The sequence below is a fragment of the Pongo abelii genome, chromosome 1 (genome assembly GCF_028885655.2).
Source record: "Pongo abelii isolate AG06213 chromosome 1, NHGRI_mPonAbe1-v2.0_pri, whole genome shotgun sequence".
In the NCBI taxonomy this organism is placed as follows: Eukaryota; Metazoa; Chordata; class Mammalia; order Primates; family Hominidae; genus Pongo; species Pongo abelii.
Window position 1 is genome coordinate 77,997,054 of NC_071985.2, and position 24,118 is coordinate 78,021,171.

At 38.1% G+C, this 24,118-nt stretch overlaps 1 protein-coding gene across 15 annotated transcripts in view; it reads right to left on the minus strand.

The window, feature by feature from the left end:
* DNM3 (dynamin 3) overlaps nt 1-24,118 on the minus strand; it is a 577,169-nt gene that overhangs the window by 346,648 nt on the left and 206,403 nt on the right. For all 15 annotated transcript variants that reach the window (XM_024249216.3, XM_024249215.3, XM_054525302.2 and 12 more), the window contains exons 8-11: nt 23,353-23,488; nt 21,045-21,112; nt 17,370-17,508; nt 3,228-3,314 (exon numbers count right to left, since the gene is read on the minus strand). In XM_024249216.3, coding sequence (XP_024104984.2) covers nt 3,228-3,314; nt 17,370-17,508; nt 21,045-21,112; nt 23,353-23,488 — 430 coding nt within the window. The remainder of the gene's footprint in view (nt 1-3,227; nt 3,315-17,369; nt 17,509-21,044; nt 21,113-23,352; nt 23,489-24,118) is intronic.

The window sequence follows — 24,118 nt, forward strand, 5'->3', positions numbered from 1 at the left end:
ACCAATAAACTGTAATATTTGAACACAAATAAGTTGTTGCCACTATAAGGAGCAAAATATCTACATAATTCTCAACATCGCCAAAGGCTGTCATGAATATCTTTTGGACGTTCACACACATTAACTTGGACTGTAGTACAGGAAAAAAAGTGGAAAAAAAATAAAAGCTATGGCTGTTCTCATTATATTCCTGGAAATTGGGAGTCTGTGTTCACTCTAGGAAAAAAGCCAGGTCGCATGTGGGGGATGAAAAGAAAAATAATCCATTTTTTTTCTTATTTTTTCACTTTCTCAGAGTTTCTCACTGCCTTTTTCACCCACAGTTATTGAATATTTAGTTGAAGCAAAGTAAAGCTACTCCTGGTAGCAGTAGTTTCCCAGAAAGCCCACCGCTTCAACATGCAATGACATGTGTGGAAGCACCAAGACTAACAGCTGGCACACTCAGACATCCAAAAAACCTTTGTTTAAGAAAAAGCTACAGACAGATTTATGGCTTTCCATATTTTTAATTTTGAAGGTTTTTTTCCCACAAAGCTTCCAGAGCAGAAGTTGGTAGTAACTCTACTTTTTAAAGAAAGAAATAAAACTGCAAGAATGCCCCAGAGCTGTTCAGGCACGGAGGCCTGGGGATATGGGTCACTCTGTCTAACTGGATACTATAAAAGTACCACATGGTCCCAGGCAGCACAGAGTCAAGAATTCAAATGTGAGATCTATCCAAAATGACATGTCCACACTACCAAAACCAGGCATGTTTCTGCTATGCCACACAAGTCCATATTAGAGGTGACTACTACCAGCTTTGACAGGCACTTGATAACTGTTGGACCACACCACCTGAGACTGTGACTTAGTAGGGAGATGCCTGCTCCATCCCTTATGTCCTACTTGGGGAATAAATTAACCACTGTAACTGAGTTGCAGATTGAAAACAATTTCCCTTGAAATCAGCAAAGGCAATTCTTCCTCGAATCTACCATGTGCCATAGCTCTTTGGGAATAACAACAAAAACAACTAAAATTAAGAACTAAGATATATATATGCAGGGTCTTGCTCTGTCACCCAGGCTGGAGTGCAGTGGTGTGACCATAGCTCACTGCAGCCTAAACCTCCCAGGCTCACATGATCCTTCCACCTCAGCCTCTGAGTAGCTGGGACTACTGGTAGTGCAGGCCACCATGCCCAGCTAATTGTTTAATGTTTTGTAGAGACAGGGTTTCACCATGTTTCCCAGCCTGCTCTCGAACTCCTGACCTCAAGCAATCTGCCTGCCTCAGCCTCCCAAAATGCTGGGATTACAGGTGTGAGCCACTACACCTGGCCTTGTATTTTGATTACTTCTTTCCATCCTCACAAAATGTCTGTGAGTTAACTACCACTATTGTTTCACTTTAAGATGAGAAAATTGAAGTGTAAAGATGTCAAATAACTTGTCACAAGTTACACAAAATGTTAACAACAGAGCTTAAATTCAAAGTCAGGTAGTCTGAGCCCAGAGCCCGCAATCTTAACAACATTGTGAAGTTTGAACATCCCATTTTACTAAAACAAAAACTGTGAAATATGAAGAAGCTAACAACTGACATAGATATGATTACAAATATTTAAAATGCTTTAAATAATTATCATATATTTTCTCCAATATTATTTTGACAGCGGATCCTAAAGAGTTAAGTAGGATTTATTATCATTTGAACACTATAGATGAAAGACACTAAATTAAAACAGTTAGCTTATTTACTTAAGTTCAGGAGTACAGCTGATTCTTAAGAACTTAAGTTTTCTCAGCCCAGGAGGGGCCAAGCCATTAGACGTTAGGGAGAACCTCTGGCCCTGGGGCTCCATATCTGACTCTAGACTTGATTTCACTGACTCAGGAGTTAATACTGATTTGTTCATCTCAACTGAAGCACAAAGCCTGTTTTCTCCTCTTTTGGCTGTTGCAGCTATCCAAGAGTGTGAAAGTTGATAAACAAGTGAAAACTATAAATGGTGATTAATTAACTTTCAAAACACAATGATAAAAAGTAGTGACAATGAATCCACAGCTCAAGCAGAGAAAAGGTGGTTACTGGAATCACTCACGAATGTCCCAATCTGCTGGGTCTCCATCCCTCTATCCTTCCTTTTCTCCTTTCTCCTCCACCCGCTCCTCTTCCCCACGCACACTCTGTATGCTGTGTGTGTCTCTCCCTGTGGTTTGTTCCTCTCTCTTTTATTTTGTCTTCTTCCTTTTCCCCATTTCTCCCTTACCTCCTTCCCACTCATCTGAGAACCACAAAATCCTGTAATACTAACTTACACAGGCTTTCAGAGAGCATATAGACCAATATATTAATGCTGTACATGAGAAAACAACAGCCCAAAGAAGTGATTTACACAAGAACATGATGTTATTTTGTGGCAAGCACATGGCCTAAGTCCAGTGTTCTCTCCACAACATCACACGTGCAGCTGTGTCATGGAATTCAAGGGTATGTAAAACCCTTTGTATTTCCTGTTATAATGTTTTATAAATAACTAAGAAAAACCCATTTAAACCTAAGAAGATTTTTATTCTTTCCATGTAGTCCTTTACTTTTTTAAATGAATTATCCTCACTTGAAAATAATCTTTGCAAATCACAAAGCTAGGATTAGAAAACAATTTCAGGGTCACTCCTTACAAACCACATACATTCACAAAATAGAAAGGTTTAAAAGAGTAGTTCTCAATTTTTTTTCAATCATAGGTTGTATGAATAAGCTGATGAAAATCTAGGTCCACTCTCTCCTCAGAAAAAAATAAAAACACTGAGCATTTTGCATAATGTTTTAGGAGTTTGTGAATCTTCTGGAGTCCATCTGTGGGCCCATTAAAAGTTAAGAACCTCTGTCTTAAAGAGAAAATGTGGTATGTTTCCGGATTAGTGGTTTTCAAAGAAGGATGTATGCATGATCCATGGAGCATTGAGAAAAAATAATAATGAAACTCCTGTTACTGCTTTTGCATCTCATTCTTCTGAATGAAGTCTTTTTATTTTCTCATATTTTTAACATAAATAAGATATGAATATAGTACATGTATAATTCATAAATAAGTAAAAATAAACATAATGTAGTTGTGTTCCACTATTTTTTTTCCTTTTAAGCGACAGGCTTACAGTTGGGAACTACCAGACAACTTCGCAGAGACCTTCGATCTCCCACGATCTCCCTGCCCTCCAGGGAAGACCTCTTTTTACCTGGTCCTTTGTCTTCCCTTCTCGCTCACGAATGTGGTTAGCAACAATCCTTTCCGTTTCCTCGCAGAGTCTGGGGAAGTTTGCCAGCTGTCAAGAAAAGCAGATCTGAGTATTAATACTCAATAAGTTACACTACCAAAAAAGAAGCAGAGATAAATTGTGTTATTTTACAGAAGATATTCATTGCCATTCTGGAAGCAAAAATGAAATACCATCAACTCCTAAAGAAGAATGTCAAGGTGATGGGAGAGGCTTCACAAACTATCATCAGAAGTAATCTTGTTATGTTGAGGAAACACTTCAAAACCAGCAGAGCAATTCCTTAGAAAGAAAGCAGAACCCTAGATACCATCTAGCACTGTGCTCCTGGTGAGTTGGCACTTAATAAAATTCAAAGATGAAGAAGTCGGAAAACAGGACAAAGAAAAGGATAATGACTAACATTTTATATAGTGTCTACCATGTGCCAGGCACTAAGAACTTCATGAATTACCTCCTTCAATATTCACAGCAATCAGAAAAGACAGATGTAATTATTAACCTCATTTCTTTTTTATTTTATTTATTTATTTTTTTTGAGACAGAGTTTCGCTCTTGTCACCCAGGCTGGAGTGCAATGGTGCGATCTCAGCTCACTGCAACCTCCACCTCCTGGGTTCAAGCGATTCTCCTGTCTCAGCCTCCCGAGTAGCTGGGATTACAGGCACGTGCCACCAAGCTCAGCTAATTTTTGTATTTTTAGTAAAGACGGGGTTTGACCATGTTGGCCAGGCTGGTCTCTAACTTCTGACATCAGGTGATCCACCTGCCTTGGTCTCCCAAAGTGCTGGGATTACAGGCGTGAGCCGCCACGCCCGGCCAACCCCATTTAATAGAGGAGAAAAGTGAAGCACAGAGAGGTTAAGTAACTCATGCCCATGACTAAACAGCTCAAAAATGGTGGGTTCAGGATTCCAACCTAAGTCCTAGGACTCCAGAGCCCATGGTCTTGTCCATTACTCTTCGAGGATGATTCATCCCATGAAGCACAAGGAGACTCCTTTAACTTTTTAAATTCTCCCCATAGAAAATATATGTGTATATCTACATTTTTTTTTTGCAAAACTATGGAAATTGTGTATGTCAATCACTTAACCCCATCTAAATTATGCAGGTAATTGTTCAAAACATAGTTTGCAAAAGTGAATACCTTAATTACAGTTGTTTTCAATATAAGGAAGAAAGAGAATGGGATGCTATGAAAATGTTTAAGGAGCCCTAATCCAGAAGGAAGACTTAGACAGGCAAAGGTGTGTGAGAATGGCCGTGGAGAAGATGAAGCTTACCAGGAACAGGAACATGTGTGAAGGCATGGTGGAAGTGGGGGCAATTAGTGGCGATAAAAGTAAAAGAAAGTCAGTGCAGAAATTGAGGAGTATGATCCTGAGACAAAGCTAGAAAAGTAGAGAGGGGCCACATCAAGCAGATCCTTGCAATTCTATTAGGAATTTAGGCTACTGAAGCAATTCAGATGGAATGGAAATAATGGTGGCTTCTACTGGGATGACAGCAATGGAAATGGAGAAAAGTGGGCACATTTATGACTTATGACAGGCAAAATATTAATTCCAATGATGATTTTTAAAGTGCTTGCAAATTAATAAGATTAATAGATAGCTCAATAAAATAGGCAAAGAATATGATTTAATTCGTAAAAGATTTAATAGTCAATAAGCAGAAGGAAAAACAAACTGTACAAGTGATCTAATGCAAAGAAAAGAAATAACTATTATGTTGGCAAATTGCTATGTTTTTTTATAAGACTTACTACAGGTGAGGGTATACTGAGATTAGCACAATTTAAACTTGCTGAGGGGTGTCAACAAGAGAAATCTTTCTGGAAAGCAATTTGACATTATGTATCAAAAGTCTTGCACGTGCATGTGCGTGCACACACACACACACACACACAAAACACACAGAGACAGAGAGAGAGAGATCTCAACCTAATAACCTCACAGAATTCTGAATTACAATGATAAGGACATTCATCACAGCATTAGTTGGAAAAGCAACGATAAGATAAACTATAAACTACCTAGTACCCGATGATGTTAAATAAATGAAGGTAGATCCACTTACGTGATGTAATGTAGCTATTTTGAATCACAGTTTTAATAATAGCTAATGACATGGTAAAGTATTTACAACACTAATTGAAGAAAATTAGGCTACTAAATATATAATGTGATTATGCACAAGCATAATATTTTGGTTTGGATATTTCTTTCCTCCAAATTCATGTTAAAATTCAATCCCCAATGTGGCTATATTGACAAGTGGGGCTTTTAAGAGGTGATTGGGTCATGAAGGCTCTGCCATCATGAGTGGATTAATCCATTCATGGACTAATGGATTAACAGGTTATGGAAGTGGGACTGGTAGCTTTATAAGAAGAGGACTAGTGACCTGAGCTAGCATGCTACCACACTCAGTGCCCTTACAATATGATTGATACCCTGTACCAGCAAGAAGGCCCTTACCAGAGGCAGACCCTCAACACTGGACTCCTCAGCTTCCATAACTGTAAGAAATAAACACCTTTTCTGTATAAATTCCTTTTCTGTATAAAGAAATAAATTCCTTTTCTGTATAAATTCCTTTTCTGTATAAAGAAATAAATTCCTTTTCTGTATACCCAGTTTCAGGTATTTTGTTATAAACTACAGAAAATGGACTAAGACACATCCACACACACATGCACACACACACACACACACAGAGTCACACATCACCATATACCCTTGACATTTTTCAAGGATATAGCCCAATCTTACAAATACCAACATTCATGAGTAATATTATAGCATGCAATATTTCTCCAAACTCGTAAGGAGTTAGATCTAGGCCTCCCTGAAGTGGGGCTTCTGTATGGTCACCTGGGATCACTGTGCACATTACCTTTATAGCATGCACAATATATATTAGTTTCTTAGCAAGTTAATAAACTGCAGTACTTCGTGAAACCATCATAATCACGAGATCTCATATACGTTAAATCTTCCGTTGCTGCAAGTCTACTCTCTGTGCATAGAAAAAGATTTGCACAGATACTATAAAGTGTTAATAGCAATAACTCTTTGAATTATGCATACTTTTATTTATCTACATTTTCCAAATATTTCTACAGTGGATATAGATTATGTTCATAACATCATAAAAACATAGAAACCTGACTGCTTTGGTTACCTCAAAAATCATCACCAGTGTCTCTATGAGGTCCTCGATTTCTCACCCTCTTATCTGAATCCTGAGACGCACGCTCACCTGGGGGCTTATTTCATGAATTACTGCAAGATACAAATGGAGCTCATACTTCCCATTTTGGAAACATTCTCCAGAAAAAGCTCTATTATACCAGAACCCCTCTTGACTCTCGGAAAGTCCTACAAGTTATTTTTTGTGAGGCTTATAAAAGCCTTCAGAGTGGAAGAGATAGCTGATGAATTCTAGTCCTTCTTGACTAGTGCAAACCTGAGTGGTGTATCTCACACCAACAATTAGCCTGCCCTAGGCTACCAAGACAATCAATTCCCCCTGCACTCAGACAGCTTCCCAAGCTATTCAATGACAGCCACACTATTATAGAATCACATTGCCTCAGAGAAGTAACTACGCAAGCAATCGAGGTCTACCAAGGAAGAGTGGGATGCCTTTAACAACATTTAGCAAATAGATTACAGCAGAAAGTTATTTTTAAAACCATCAAATAGTGGCAATATAAATATTTATTCAGAAACTAAACACTTGACAGCTGAAGGACCCCAGGCCAGTATATGGCCATCATTAAGTCAGGGAAAGGCCAAAATGACAAGAATATCCCATGAAGTAGAGACATCTAAGAATGCCTCCAATCTACTGGCCTTGGCAGGAGCATTGATTTGTGTGCATGTGTGTGTCTCCTGATCTTTCCAAGCTTACTGCCCATGGGCTCAATTCTACCAGAAAAGGAATATGTAAGAGCCACAATTTTGTACCTACAATTGAGACAACTTGAAGTCAATAAGGCTAAATTCTAAGTGGAACAAAAGAAACAGAGAACACACTAGAAGAACTACCATTATGGAGACAATGGAGGAAAAACCTTGAAGAGACACTAAGCAATGTAAGATCTAGGCATCACTGAATGGCATTAATGAAACAACTGGTTTGGTTACTAGCTGGTTGATATTGAACTGATTGTGGGAGTATAAGAGTCAAAATCTTGGTTTTAACTGCTGGCTTTCAAATATAAAATATATAAATATATATAAATAGTCCCAAATATACAACTAGTCCCAATTCTTAAGATACATACACACAGAGGTTAAAAAAAAAAGTCCTACTGACATTTAAAATGATTTCTGATTAGGCTTTCTACCACTCATTTCATTATCTCATTTAATCTCATAATGAGCTTATTTCATGATCTCATTCAAACTGTGCCCTGCTCAGTTTGTGTCACCCTTTACTTAGCTTTAAAACATACTTAACTTTGATTGCTCAATTCAATCCCTCACCTCTCTTCTATGTCTCTTATTTAATGTGCAATCACCATTTCCTCAATCATTTATACCATTATAATTGTCAATCACTTTTGCACTTATTTAATTTGAATGTCAAATTAAAAGCCTACAGTTGTAAGAATATAGGAGTTCTTATTTGTCAAAGTAATCAGAATATTAAGTATGTATGCCTAAATAATATTGATCTAGAAGATGTCATCTTTAGGCCTTTATTCCTCTAATGATTAATTAAATAACCTATAAATTGGTTTATAGAGAGTCAAGGGATTAAGGATTTGCTGTTAGTTATAATAATTACATTCCTAAATTTATGTCACATCAGCCATTCATCGTGCAACTGCTACAGTCCAGCTCCATGCTCAGTTTATGTCATAACACCTGATATTAGAAACCACATAGTCTTGAGTGGCAGGTTGCCTATACAGATAAATAGTCATACAAGATAAATATTTTTTAAAAACCAAGGGGAAATATGAAGAAATAAATGCATAAACCAGGTGTGAGAGGTCCTCTTAGGATTTGATGATTATAATAGTGAAACTTGTAGTCAAAGCTATACATTATACAGCAAATTAGTTCTAAATAGCTTATAGTTCAAATTGCATTGAATATTCTTTTTTTTTTTTTTTTTTTGACAGAGTCTCGCTCTGTTGCCCAGGCTGGAGTGCAGTGGTACATCTTGGCTCACTGCAACCTCCACCTACTGGGTTCAAGCAATGCTCCTGTCTCAGCCTCCTGAGTAGTTGGAATTATAGGCGCTCACCACCACGTCCAGCCTGTGTTGAGTATTCTTAAATAATAAAGAAGATTCAATGGAGAAATAATACAATACACATGACTTTAGGAATCAAAACCTTCAATATTTAATTCAAGGAGAATATTTTAGTTATACATGTTCTGAGAGAAAGCAGCAAAACATGTTTTAATAAGGTCCAATGTTATAAGTGTTATTTAGGGTAGTGATTAATTATTTTGGTGGAACCTCAATATAAAAATTTAATTTCAGTATGGATCACATTTTCCTAGAGAAAAAAAAAAAACACTTGGAAGACATTTCTATCCAACAAAACAAAAATTATACGCTTCCAAAATATATTAACAGTTTATCAGACCATAAGATCTATGCTATGCTAGTACATTTTTCTCGAAATGGTCAAGAGACCAGGCAAGATTTCCATATCTTCAAGAGGAACAAGTTTGATGACTCTAGCAAAGACTGGAGTTATTAGGTAACCGTCTAAGAAAATAAAGTAAATTCAGAACAAAATTTCTTCTATACATATCACTTGACTTGATTGGTTTGGCTGACCTAAAGATAAGGGCTTTTACGAAAAAGCTATGAACCTTTAAATGCTGGCTGCTTGCTACAAACCAAATTGAAATAATGAATCTTAGCACTCATAAAAGCATAAATTTTTTTTATTTCATTTTCTGTGAATTAACCACCCACCCAACCCAACAAAATCCCTAGCAATCCTTTGTTTTTATATAGCATAGTGTTGGATTTATTCAGGATATGAGAAGACAATCATCTGCGCACAACACATTTGCTATGAAAAAAATGTTTTAAACAGATGTATTTGTAGAAACATTTACAAAGCTGATTGAAGATGAGAAGCAATTCTAATATAAAGAGATCAAGAAATAGTGACTGTTTTCTAAGTTGCACAGGGGTTAATGGGAAAGTTCCTTATGGGGTGTTCTACACTGGCATATGAGAAGTCAAAGAAGGTCAAAGTGAAGTTGCCAGGAAGGGGAAAGGAGTGCCAGATCCCAACTAGGTGAACTGGGACCAAGTGGGCTAGTGTTAGCCCTCCTTCTCCAGGTGCGCAAATCCTTAATCCAGAAACCTCAAATATTTTCAACAAATAGCAGGAGAAGTGGTGAGGTATAAGATGGAAAAACTTTTAAACAGAGAAATGAAGAGAACTCTCGTGTTATTTATGAAATGCTAAGGAATAAAAACAAAAAGGTCCTCACCTAAGAAACAAGGAGAGTAGAAAAACAAAAACAAAAAGTCCAACCTTGAGTGAATAAAACTTGGGTGCCGCAGAGTAGTCAGAAGAGCCTCTTACTTAAGTAATTCAGAAAACATCCAAAAAGGAAGTCAGGGTGGGTTGACATGGTGGCAAAACAACACCTGAAGATCATAACCAGATTTTCATCTCTCTCTTCCCAAGTTTATCTCTGGTAGACATATTAATGAGCAGTTAAAATGGAAAAAAAACTTCAAAACAGAAAGTGGGAGGAAAATCAGGGACCATGGTAAATTATAAATTAAGAACCAATTATAAAGATTACAAATCCTTTAATGAGGTGTAAGATTAAAAGCTGAGATTCTATCCCATTAAAACCAAGTCCCAGGCCTGAATTTCCTATAATACCCAACAAAAGTTTCAGACTTTAATAACCGGTCTGATTTGAAGCCTGGGCACTAAAGCCTGTTACATTAGACATGTATTATATGCAAAGCACAGCACAGAGTTTGACTGGATGGCAACCATTGGAGGAGGTGAAATGCAAGTATTTTCATACAGCATAAAAACCATAGCACATCTATATAAACCTAAAAGAAAGTCCTAAATAGTATGATGCTTTGAAGCCATTTTCCTTCATCTTACTTCAGCCAAACTGACCATTACCTGCTGAATCAATGAGACATAATTCATTTTTTTAATTATTCATTCAATAATCATTGTTGAAAACCAGGCTGTTTTAGGGGTGGCAAATAGAGCGATGAGCTTAATAAGCCAAGTTCTTATTCTCATGGAACTTTTATTCTCAAGGTCCCTTAATTATCTTATAACAACACAACAACAGCAGACATAAATAATATAATTAATATATTAATAGCAATATATACTGCAAAGAAAAATAAAGTTTGGTAAGTAGATTAACGATGGTGTGCATGTGTGGTGTGTGTATGTGTGTGTATTTGCGGGAGGGCTATGCAACTGAAAATAGAAAAGTCAGAGAAAGACTCTGCTTTATGGGGCATTTGAATAGCAGAGGCCTAAAAGAAGCAATGGTTTGATCCATGCAGATATCTTGAGGCAGATCATTTCCCACATTAAGAATGAGAAGTGCAAAGGCTCTACAGACATGTTTCCTTGGCCTGCTAAATAAACAAGGAATCCAGTGCAGCTGGAGTGGACCAGGAGGAGGAGAGAAAGGGGAGGATATGAGTTTAGAGATTAAAAGCGGAGGGCAAGATTGTGTAGGGCCTTGTAAGCCACGGCAAGGACTTGGATTCACTTGTTTAGTTATGTGTATTCAGAGCTAGATATTTACTTACCTAATAAGCCACAAAATTCGACATTTCTTCTAAGAGCACTTCTTAATGGAAAATCTTTCCCTGTATTTCTTTTTCTTTATTGGGGGGGTGGGGGTGGGAAATGGAGTCTCGCTGTTGTCACCTGGGCTGCAGTGCAATGGTGCGATCTCAGCTCACTGCAACCGCCACCTCCCAGGTTCCAGCAATTCTCCTGCCTCAGCCTCCTAAGTAGCTGAGATTATAGGCACCCCCCACCATGACTGGCTAAGTTTTGCATTTTTAGTAGAGATGGGGTTTTACCATGTTGGCCAGGGTGGTCTCGAACTCCTGATCTCAGGTGATCCATCTGCCTCGGCCTCCCAAAGTGATGGGATTACAGGCATGAGCCACCTCGTAATACAGGAAATGAGCCACCTGGCCCTTTCCCTGTATTTCTAATAGCTGACTAAGGTATTTTTTTTCTCCTTGCAAAACTTTTCTTTCTAAACAAGAAAAAAAATCAATTAATTAGTATACTAATGATCCAAGAATGTCGGTTCCCAAGAGGCCAGTAAATGGCACAGTTGCTAAACTGTGGTTAAAAAAAATCAAGATGTTCCTCTCAGTGCTTCCTGAAAAGACCTTCAGCACCCTGTGATGATGCACTGGAGAAGGAGGTGGTAAAGAAAAGCAGCTGAAAAAAGATGCCCACCAAAATAATTTCAAAGTTGAGATGTCCCTGGCATGAAGCCAAATAGCTCATAAAGCTCTAATGTTCCTGTCTTATCCTCCAGTGCCCCAGAAACAACAGTGAGAAAATATCTGGGAAGAAATGTATTTCCCCAGGTTAGGAGTCTAGCTTTGTGTTTTGTTGTTTGAACACACATAAATCCCATATGTTTTTCACTGATGTTTATTTATGCAGCTTAAGAAAAAAGCATTTAAGGTTTTTACACATGAGGCATCACATGAGGAGTTGTAAATGAAAACTGTATTTTATGTTTATATATGTATATATGCTATAACAGAAATACATATATATAATTACAATATAGCTGGAATTACTTATTTTCACATTGCCTGGGGCAGTCTTTGTTTACTCCTATTACTCCAGTGAAAGTATTCATAGCACCCCCTTTAAGTCTCAAAAATGTCCTGCACTAAACAATACATTATATAGTCACCTTATCTATGGCTCATGTTCAAAATGAGGCAAGTAATAAAGTCCCAGCAGACTCAACTCTAATTAGGATTATTTTGCTTTGCAAAATATTTTAATTAGACCAGTTTTTAAATAAAAGATATTGAAAGTATAACCTAGTAAGGCCAAAAATGAAAAACATCAAAATGCAACATAAGGAAAAGGATAGATGTTTGAAAGAAAACCTGCCTAAATTTTATCATTTTAAAAGGAATGGCTAAAATACTATTTTAAAACCAAGTATACATATTTTTGACCACTGGATAACTTTAGAACATCTAAATTGTTAGTAAATATTTATAAAATGCCCCTATGTGGAGTTGGTCACTGTGTTACAGGCTAGAGAGAAGATAAAAAACACAGTGCCTTTTTTTCAAAGGAGCTTACAATCAACAAGAGGAGATATGTAAACAAATAAATACAAATAAATCTCAAGGCAGTATCATAAATGCTATGATATAAATACACATAGGGTATCAACAGAAGCACTAAAAAGGGAGTTGGGAGACAGACCAGGAAGGGACTCACAGAGGCCCTTTAGGAAGATTTTAAGGAAAATAAGATGATTGAGCTGCCTCCCTAAAAATGAGAGGGGATGGCAGGTAAACACAAGAGGGAAAGTTAGACATTCTAGACAAAACGAATCACTTATGCAAATGTCAAAGGCATGAAAAATCTTTGAGGATAGTGCAAATCATCTAGAATGGCTGAAGCAAGCGGTGGGACCAAAGATGTAGCTGGAGAAGTATTCAGAGATCAGACAGGGAACCTAAATACAACCCTAAATGATCTGAATTTCATTCTCAAGGCTCTGAGGAGTCGTTGAATAATTTTGATGATATAGGCAAAAGGCATATCTGTATTTTAGAAAAATCACTTTGACAGCAATGGCAAAGATGAACTTGAGGGTGACCAGGCTAGAAATAGATCAGTTAGGGGGCCACTGGAATAATTCAGGCTTAAAAGTAATGTTCAGGGCTTTAAGTAAGAAAAGAGAATAGTTGCAGTAGTCTATAGACAGTTTCCATAAAGAGGCTTGAGCTAGAGGTACAGATTTGGGAATCACCAATATTTTAAGTGGTAGTTGAACTATCACAGACATGATCTGTCAAGGAGAAAATATAGTAAGAAGAGAATAAAACCAGGAGTAAGCTTTGTGGGATCCCAGTGTTTAGAGGCAAGCAAAAATGGACGAATGCTCAAAGGAGGTAGAGAAGGAATAAAGAGAAAGAGGGAAGAGAACCCATGAGAGAGGAGTGCCAGCTTTATAAAGAGAGTGGAATATAGTCTCAGGAATAAGAGCGTCCTTTAGGCTTGGCAATCAGGACTCTCACTGATCTTTGCAATAATTAACTCTATAGAATAGTGGGGTAGAATCCAAATTTCAGTTGAGGAATTAACTGGAGATGAGACGGTAAAGATGCAAAGCATAAATTACTTTTTTCCCAAGAAGGCTGACCATGAGAGGAGAAAAATAGGGCAGCAGGTGAGTGTTTGTCACTGTTTCTTTTTAAATTAGGACAGACATAGATATATTTATATGTTGATTTTTAAAAATGTGATGGAGAAGATGATGATTCATGAAATAAAAGGCTAAAAAGAGTACATCCTCTAAGGAGGTGAGAGTACAGATAGGAAACCACCCCCCACCCCCTTGATCAGGAATACTATCTCAGCAGAGACAAGGATAAGAAGGGGGTGTGGTTATGAATACAGGTAAGTTTGAGGGATAGAAGGCAAGAATCAATGTTTCATAGTGCCTATTTACGGCCCCTATTTTTTCTGCGAAATCTTCATTGAAAGTGAGGATGAAAGTGATGAGTCAGGTGGCTTGAAGAGAGTGCTAAAAGTTTAACATCATTATCATGGAGAACAGAGGAGGCTGCTAATTACTAAGACACTGAAGCACTACTGGGCAGCAGTTGAAATTGGACTAAGAAGAAGACCATGAATATATTGTGGCACCAGTTCACACAAATAGACAATTACCTCCAAGCTCTTCAGAAGCCTGGGGGAAAGGAAAATAAAGATAAGCAGTAAATTTTAGCAGTCCTGGAGTTTCAACAGGTGGCAAAGTTAATCCAAGTGGAACTGAAGTAATAGATAAAAAAACTAATGATGGATGTATATCTGCTCACCCATACACCTTATGGGCTCTAAGGTTTAATGCAGGAAGGGGAAATAACAGGAGGCTCCCACTTTCACAGCAAGGCCCAGGCACATTTTCCAACCTAGATCTATCAGCAGTGAAGTGGACACTAAATTTCAAACCTTCAAAATAGAGCTTTTCCATTAATTTCCCAATTGGATTAAAATCTAAAGAGGATGAAGGGGGTGATCAGCATTCTGCAGGCCCTTTAAGGTTTACAATTTCCTAGTAAAACATTTTTTGATGACAACAAGAGCCAGAAGTCATGAAACTATGGTGCTAGAGTGGACTGAATGGAGAGCAAAGATCTCAAAGAAAAGTAGCTTTTAGGCATTGGACATGATATCTACATGGACACTGAACACTTCCGAGTTGAAGGTGAATTGGGGATGGAGAGGAAAAATGTAAGCCAGGTTCTAAAGATCCTGATGAATGCAAGGGAGTGACCGGGAACTTGGTGGTGACAGTGAATATAAGGAACAGTTACAGCTGGCACCACCTGGGCCTTAATGGAAGACTATGAGAAGGTGAAGGAATAATCTTTGGAAGCCACAAAAGGAGAAATGGCAAATGTCATACCCAATAAAGGCCCTCAGATTTTTCCAGTTTGGGCTGAAATAAATATCCTTCACTGAAGAAAGCTAAAGGGTAAATAGTAACCTCAGGGGAAAAGCTAGATTTTATGTTTAACTAAGGCAAACTATAAAATGTTTTGAGAAGATAGTAAAAATGTATAGAAGACCAATCCAAGGAGCATAATGGAAAGGGTAGAGAGCAAGAATAGAAGCCAAAAAGTGTCTGGGAACAAGCTGTCTCATCCCATGCCATCAGAACTGACTGTTGGCTTTCCAGTAGGTTGGATAAAATGGGAAATGATAAAAAAAAAAAAAAAGATTCATGCATACCATAAACACTTTATATAACTTAAAACATAAATGTCCACACATGTGCCAATCTTTTGATGTAAGGCCAAGATCTGTTCTCTGCATATGGATCTGCTGATTGGAGTTATGCATCTTCTGTCTTACATAAACCACATCCTTCATCTATGATTTCCAGTTTTGCTTTCTTTACAGTGGAGGGAGAACCTGAAGATACTTGTGAAATAATTTGAATGCCAAACCTATCCAGATTTTTATAATCCCTTCCTCACACACACACATTCTTTTCATTACCTTGCCTACACCTAGTCAATAGCAAAGTTTTGTAGCTAACATTTATCAAGTCTTCTCACAGCATTCAGTTTAGTTTTCATAGAAACAAAACTCAAAGTCTTTTTTGCATTGGGTCAGTTTAATTACTCTCTTTATTTAAAGTATATTATTAAAATAAGTGCAACTGGCTAAATGGATTTGGGAACAAACACAGCACACTGTCCCTTGTAAAGAAGACAGGTTAATTGGTGGGAGTAAGAGACATGGACAACCTAAAAAGAAGCCTCTGGCTAAACACATCTGTGCACTGAGAGTGGCAATCCTTAGGGTTAGTAGGAAACTCACTATCAGTTAATCTTGAAAGGCAGTAGAGAGATCAATTAAGAGAGCTTTAAATGTACAAGGGACACAATAGGTTGCATTCTGAAGAGTAGGTGAGGGCAGCAGGGATGAGGAGTGTTAGCAACTGACTTGAAGTTTCCAATTGGTGAGACGGTAGAAAGATTGATTTTTTCAACTCCATGGGCATTCTTCTTTCTGTCCCTCAGTCCCTTAACTCCTGTGGCTCTTTCTTGTTTTGGAGAAGAGAAACCAGGAGCTTAGGAAATGAGGTAGAAGAGCACTAGGAGCTCTAGAGAAGGGGTCTGAACCTCCCAGTCACCTCTGGGTCCTAAGCTAGTTCCATTTACTGCTTTTCTTTTAGCCTTCACATCTAGGAATTCAGCCCATTTGCCTCTTCTACTATGTACATCTGTTCTTTACCTGAGCCTTTCTGTCAGGTAACTGGGAACTAATATTCATATTCATTCTCATTCTCTGTCCCTCTCATTCTCTTTCTTCCCGCTGGTTTTTCAGAAAGGTAACTGCTAGTAACCATTTATAAAGGGAAGGATAACAAAACTAACAAAAACAGAATTATCCATAGGTTGAAGAAATATTAAAAGCACGAGTGTTAACTGTCAGGGGGCTAGACCTACCCTACTGTAAATACCATCACTAATTCTCTTTTTGTGTTTTTCAATACAAGATATTCTTTTCATGAACCGAGGAATTCAGCACATGTTCTCCATATTCCTCAGTGAGGAGTCCTCCTACTTGGGAAGTCTTGTCCCAGCACTCTACAGCATAGATTTAATAGATATTCAGGGTAGAGAATACTGACTGCTGCTAAAATGGAAATTTATGGATCAACCACCATTTACTGAGCACTTAAATTATGGTTAATCAGTGTGTTAGGTGTCCCATAGGTTTCAGGCATCATCTTGTTTAATCCTCACTAAGGTGGTATTACTATTATCATCATCATCCTCATTTCACAGACAAATTAACAAGACTAGAGAGGTTAAGCCCAAGATCACACAGAAAGTATCAGAGCCAGGATTTCAATCTAGGTCATTGAAACCCCAAGGCTGCCCCTTCCCAGAACAGCCAGGCTCAAGTGGAATACATATTTGCAATTTAGAAGAATTTTCTTATTGATATACGTACTATCAGTGATTTCCTTCTCTAACAATTACCCTCATCCATGCACCACAGGAAAAATAAGCTTAGGGCATTTGCCTAATAGTTTGGAAATAATGTTTATTTGTTTAAGACAACATGGGGGAAATCAGTCAAAGAAATATACTCTTTCTAAACCACCATATTAGGAATGATAGAAGACAGTGTGTCTGCCCTTCATGAAAGCAATTCCCACTCGGTACTTTCCACAACCCTTCCCTGTAGGCAAACACACAACATCTATAACAAAGTGAGGGTCAGGGAAAGAGAATCATGCAATGAAATAGGGAATGTTGATAAACCAAAGCCATGTACTGGAAAGTTAAATAATTCAAACTTACTTTTTTGGTACACTTCTTCACAGTGTTGATCAATTCTTGTATTACCAGATCCACACTCTTCAAGGAAGGCCCTTTCAATTTTACAATCTGTTTCTTGACTATCGCTTCAAATGCCATGTCTGGAGTAAACAACCCTGTCCTGAAGGTAAGAAAGCAAGCAGCCCATGAGATTTTTTTAATTGAGTAATATTCAAAAATCTTTTGAAAAATGTTTAAATTAACATTCCATTTAAATTAAGCATGTAATAGACCAAGTTTAAAAGTTACATAGTGCCCAAAATGTTTATATGGCACATCATGTGACCTTTAACTAATATTTAACTGTAATTTGTCTTACCTCACTGTTTCACAGCAATAAAAAGAAATGCTACAATAGAAATGGTGTTCTCAATTTAGATTCCTATTTCTAAAAGATTCCAAAATCAATTCCTTGCCCTTTGTGGAACAGCAAGTGAGCTTCACTTTTTATACACTAAAATAGTAGAGTTTCTAGATTATACAATTTGTCCATTCCAGGACAGCTATATTACTGTGAGCCTGATAGTTCCCAATCTGAGGTCCTGGGGTACTGGGAGTATAAGACAGTAAGGGGAGTTATGAATTAATTTTAATATTTCAAGATGCCTAAATAATGAATTTACAAAAATAACAAATGATAACCAAAATAATAAGTGTCTTCCTTTGGGCTCTAATTAATTCAAACTGGTGTTATAATAATGCTTTTCTCATGCTGAACAGGAGCTCAGGAAAGCAGATATATACATGTGCATGTGTATATGTGTTTCATAAAAAGTGAAAAATGATTACTCAAATTTAAACAAAAGGTCAGTAGAGAGAAGCTACAATAACAGGGGCCTTTGAACTCTGAACCTTGGCCATGACTGAAGGCTGGCAGGCTCCAAGCTTTGGCACTGGATCCTCCCCACTCCTAGGCCCTCTTCCCTCCCCTCCTCACCTATTCTTATTTAGTTAACTTCTCTTCCTGCAACTGAATTCTATGGTACCTCTTTTGGAAAATCTTTTCAACATTTCCCTTGTACTATCTTGACTTGACACCCTTTCTTACCATTTGCTTAGCACCCCATGCTACAGTATGATAACTGTAGTAATCATACTATATTATAATGGTAATTTCTCTGAATGAGGTACAGAATCAAATCCAAACTCTTTAGCACAATATTAAAATTTTTCCACTGTTTGACTCTAATCTTTCTTCACAGTTATTTTTCTCCTCGCCTTTCGCATACCCTATGTTTCAGTCAATTTGCCTTTGCTTATATTGTATGTCTTCGCCTTTGTCTATGTTGTTCATTTTGCCCTCTTAACAATTTTGGCCTATTCAAATCCCACCTGTGCTTTAAAGCCCAGATGCAAAGCAAGCACTTATAGTTCCAGTCTTTCCCCAGTCTTGCTGCTGAGACCTTCCTTCTTGGAAGCCCAGCATTCTATTTCACATTGCAGGATACACAGTAGGGAGAGTTGTTACCCTATTTATCTTGATTTGCTCCATAAGGACTGTCTCCCGCCCTTGCTCATAGTCAGCATTTGGTGTTAACAAAACAATGAAGAGAAACAAAGCATCTCTTCCATCAAGTCCTTCATGGGCAAAGAGGGCTTCTACCATTCAAATAGCCAATAGAATCAAATGCGAAAAAAATTGTCAAACCAAGTATATATTTAAAGGCCTAAATAAGCATACCATGAGTGTGTCTTATGCTCAGGACATTGTGCATTTCTTATCATCTTACAGGCAAATTTATAATAACCACCAACACTCTCCTGTTGGTAGGCAAATAAATCAGAAATCGACAATTCTGAATTACTGAGATTTTGCAGTTATATTTGACAAAAGCTGTATATGGTAATGAGTTTTACAAGTGAAGTAAAAATACTGTATTTGGCTGAGTTCAAATACTGTATGACCCCAAAAAATGTAATTTGGTTCCACTGCATTTATCAGATAAACATGTCCAAATACTAGATCTGCCGAACTAAAAAGCAAAACAGTTTCTACACCAAATGTATTCTGGATTTGGTGGAGAAGAAACAGAATAGGGAGTTTAGAAATCCTATCAATGGTAAAAGAAGAAACATTAGATTTGGTTATAGGTGTTTTCTCCTCTTCACTTTGTAAACTCATATCTGCCCATACTATTTGAGATTTGTGGAGCAGATTGTCTAAATTTTAAAACAATAAATAACTCAAGCATCATAACTCCTTTGTAAAATCACCCATCACATGCAAACTCAGTGTCAAGCTTTGCCTTCTCAGGGTCTGTTCCCAGCATAGTCTCAACTTGGCCCTTTGGCAGAAGGCTGAACCACAAATGACAACAGGCAGGGGCCACCTCCTTCATATGAGGCAATCTATGTACTAGGCAACCTAAGTTTTATTTCCTTGAATTAAGGATACTGCAATTCAACATACGCTCATTAAGTTATGTTTAGCCTTCTGTACGTGAAATGAAGAAATATGTGCTTTAAAATCATTTGTTCTTATCATAGTTCTTTAAAGAAATTGTTGTGAACTGAATGTGTTCCCCTAAAACTTCATATGGTGAAACCATACCCTTCAATGTGATGGTAGTAGGAGGTGGGGCCTTTGGGAGGTAATTACATCATGAGGGCAGAACCCTCATGAATGGGATTAGTGCCCTTGTAAGAAGAGGCCAGAGAGCTAACTAGCTTTCTCTCTGCCACATGAGTACAGAATGAGAAGACAGCACTGTGCAGGCCGGAAAAGGGTTCTCACCAGAACCCGACCATGCTCACGCCCTCACCTAGGATTTTCAAACTCCAGAACTGTGAGAAATAAATTTCTGTTGTTTATAAGCCACCCAGTCTGTGGTCATTTGTTACAGCAGTCCAAACAGACTAAGACAGAAGGTAATTTAGGATAATCTCACTTTAAACAAGGGGAAGTTCAACACAAGTTCTACCCCACCCCCAACCCCACCCAGCTCAGGTCCCTCTGCTCTCCTGACTGCATTCCTCAAGCCAGTCCCAATGCATATGCATGACTCTTGGCTCCATGGATACATGCTGTGCCTTCTCACCTCTTTGCCTTTGGTCATCCCACCCCTTTCACCGGAAAGCCCTTTCTTTTATCCCCCAGCCTCAACAACCTCCATTCCATCCTTCCATCCTCTCCTGTCTCATCACACTGCTGCCCACTTCATATGCATGCCCCCACATGCACAAGCACACGTGCACACACAACACCTCCTGGCCTGTTGAAATCATCCTCTCCACAGGCAAGGATAAACCTGAAAGTAACTACCTCCATTAATCTTTCCCAATCTTGCTCCACAACACTAGTCAGAATTAATTTGTCCCTTCTCTGGTGTAAGTAATGATTAATTATGAGCATGGCTGGCCTCCCTCATGAAAAATGAAGGCTCTGGAGAATGGGGTCTTGCTAATCTGTGAATCCCCTATTGTGCAGAGCACAGGCTGGAAGTGCAGAAAATGTTTTTGCTTTCTCACTTGGAAAAAACTGACTACAGCAATACAGGAAGTTACCATTAAACCCCAAAGTAGGATTTCCTGCTTCTTACTCCCACTTCTGTATTCTACCGTGTTCAATGATGAAAAGACGAGTTTCCTAGCCATTTATAAACATTAATTTTCTTTTGGTAGCTTGAACAGATGACAAGAAAAATGTGAATCACTTGCCTGATACCATGTATGTTTTTGATTGCATAGCTTATTTCTCTTCGCAGTTCTTTCTCATTGAACTCCATCTGCAGATACAAAATGAGCCGTGGTTATCACACTTAATTCCTTTGAATAATATTGTTGAACATTACAGAATGAGAATAACTTGACTTCATTATTAGTAGGTGGATACTCATGTCTTTCCTAACCTAAACCCAGATGGTCAAAACATCTGTTTATATAAAGTTCAAGGACTAGGGATTTTGGGGAGTTTGGGGGCAGTGGATTTTAACTCTGTTATAGATATGGAGTGCTATGCATAAGAATGCCTTCTGGACATAAATCTAGCCATTCATTTGAAATGTATAATTCTTCATTCTTTTGCTGAATATGGTAAATTTGAGGGCACAGGAGAATGCATAAATGAGAGTATCACCTGCTGTGCAGTAGCAGTACAGATGTCCTGAAATTAACAATGGCTCTCTTTTGTCCCTGGCCACTTAAATCATTTGAGTTAAAGGCCTCTTTGTAAAAGAAAATTAGTAATATTTTAAAAAGACAACACAGGATAGATTACTATACAAATATTTCTCAGAAGCGCTAGGTACCATAAATCTACTTGGAAGTAGGATCAAAGTGTCACAGAGCTTAGACCTCGAAGGGATAGCCCAAGAACATTGAGTTCAGCCCTGACTTCTGAGATTTGGCCTCTCCAGCTTCATTGTCTGTCCATTTCCCCCCCTCACAGTTTATGCCCCAGAATGACTAATTGCTCTAGGTCTCTACCCACAACCGATGGCTTTAGCTCAGGGCCTTTATCATTCCTCTCCTGTCTGGATCACCCCCTCCTGTAACCTACCTCTTCCTGCTTAACTAGCTGTTCATCCTTCCAAACTCAGCTCAGAAGCCTGGCTCCCTTACACACTTGAGCTGGGATTCATGTCTGTGGGCTGTGTTTCCATAGCACCCTTTGCTGAAGTTTATCACTTAGCACATTTTAATGAAATTATCTATTTACCCATTTGCCTCCCATGCGAAGACATAAGCACTCGCCTTTCTGTTTGAGACGAGTAGCATGGTCCCTAAAACTACTCAACTGCCTATTGGGCATTTTACGCTTAGCACATCCAAAACAGAACTCCTAATTCACTTCTCCATACAAACAGAGCTTTTCCTCCATTTCCCTCATCTGATGGGCACTACCGCTCACTCAGCTGTGAAAGCCAAAACCTTGGAAGTCATCTCAAAACTTCTCTTTCTTCCATTCCCCCATTTCAATCAAAGCCCTAGCAACTTTATCTCCAAAACCCCAAAGCCACCCATCTCTCTATCCTTTCTTGCTGGGGCACTTTTACTGGAAAGCTAAAGAAGTTTAATTCTCAGCATTTCCCCCTGGCACAAACCTCTTCCAAGACCCTGTGCCTGTGTGTTTATAATTTTGTATTCTTCTTCAAGGGGGCCTGTAAAATTGTAGAAGCTTTAGACTCCACAGAAAATGAATCCACCCCTGGTCTGGCCTACTGTTCTCCTCACTCTCTTGGCTCTTTACAATCCAGCAGGTATACTATTCTTCTAAAATCATCAACAAATCAAGACACATTACTGCTTAAAACCCTCCTGTAACTTCCCATTGTTAAGCATAAAGACTTTACCTCAACTTAGAAAGCTTTGTGTGAACTGGATACTTCCTCCCTCTCTGAATTCATTTCATGCCCCTCTCCTTCATCAGCCACATCTGTTCTTCACCTGTCGTATTTTAGTGCCTTACCCGAGGTGGCTACTTCTGCCTTGAACAACCCCTTTCCCCCAGATCTTTACCCAGCTGACCTCTTCATGCCATTCTGGGCACAGTTTAAATGTCTCCTGCTCAGACAGAATTTGCCTGATTATTCCATTAAAAGTGGCTCACTCATCCCCTCTCTCATATCATGTTACATAAAAACATTTGAAATTTTCATATTTTGTCTATTTGTTAATTTTCTGTCTTTCCCCACTAGACAAGCAAGGGTCTTCTCTGTCTTAATCACTGGCACCTAGAAATTTGGTGCCTAGTACATGCTTAAGAAATATTTTTAAATTAATTAGACAACAAACATAGGAAACTCAATTAGTATTTGTGTTTGAAATGTAGTTAAATCTCATTAAATAAAATCAGAATAATCAGTAAGAACATATTTCTCTCCTGAATTTCATTACTTGAATAGGGAGGTTTTGTTCAAAGAACTATGTTAGTTCTATACCACTCACACAATATTGTATCAAGTTGTATAAAACAGAATATGGAAGTGAAGTGAAACTAAGGAAAAAAATTACGTTTGACACAAACCTTTACTATCTCAAAAGGAAAGCGTTCATGAAAAATACGATTGATTTTAGCACCACCTGAGAGTTCCAGGGTATCTACTTGATCCCCTGACCCTTCAATTCTCTTCTCAAAGTCCACAGCAAATTGCTGAACCATCCTGTAATTGTTAAAGAGAAATAGATTCAAGTCAAAGTTATAAGCCTTTGCATTCTTCATTTTCTTTTCCTATGATTAGTCCTTAGAATCCTTTTCCAGGTGCTCTTAGTGGCACCTACTGGCAAAGTTAACATTGCACTCTATGTAGCACTCACAGTGTGATTATATGAAATACATATCATTAAGATTTTAGACATTTAATTAGAATAAATATTTAAATATCGTTGCCTTTCAATGCCTTCTGTTCATTTGATTGCAGACATAAAATGGTATTTAAAGAACACTTGAAATAGAGAGTTAATCAATTAAACTTTATGTAGAATAATCAAATGGACCTGAACTCCTATGACATCACAACCACCTAGTGTCCCAATTGCTCCAGCTCTATTACTCCCCCAATGTCACAGCCTCAGTCTCTCCTCACATTCATCCCTAGGTGATCTCAAGGTTGCCATAGCTTCAAGGGTTATTGAGAAATAGTTTCTCCACACTTTCCGCTTTAGCCCATAACTCTCAGAAGAGTGAGTGGCCCATATGTTCAACTGTACTGGATGTTTATTTCCTCTCAGCTGCCTTGAACTCAACACACCTAAAACAACTTCTCAATTTCTTTCACTCCCAAACCTGCTGA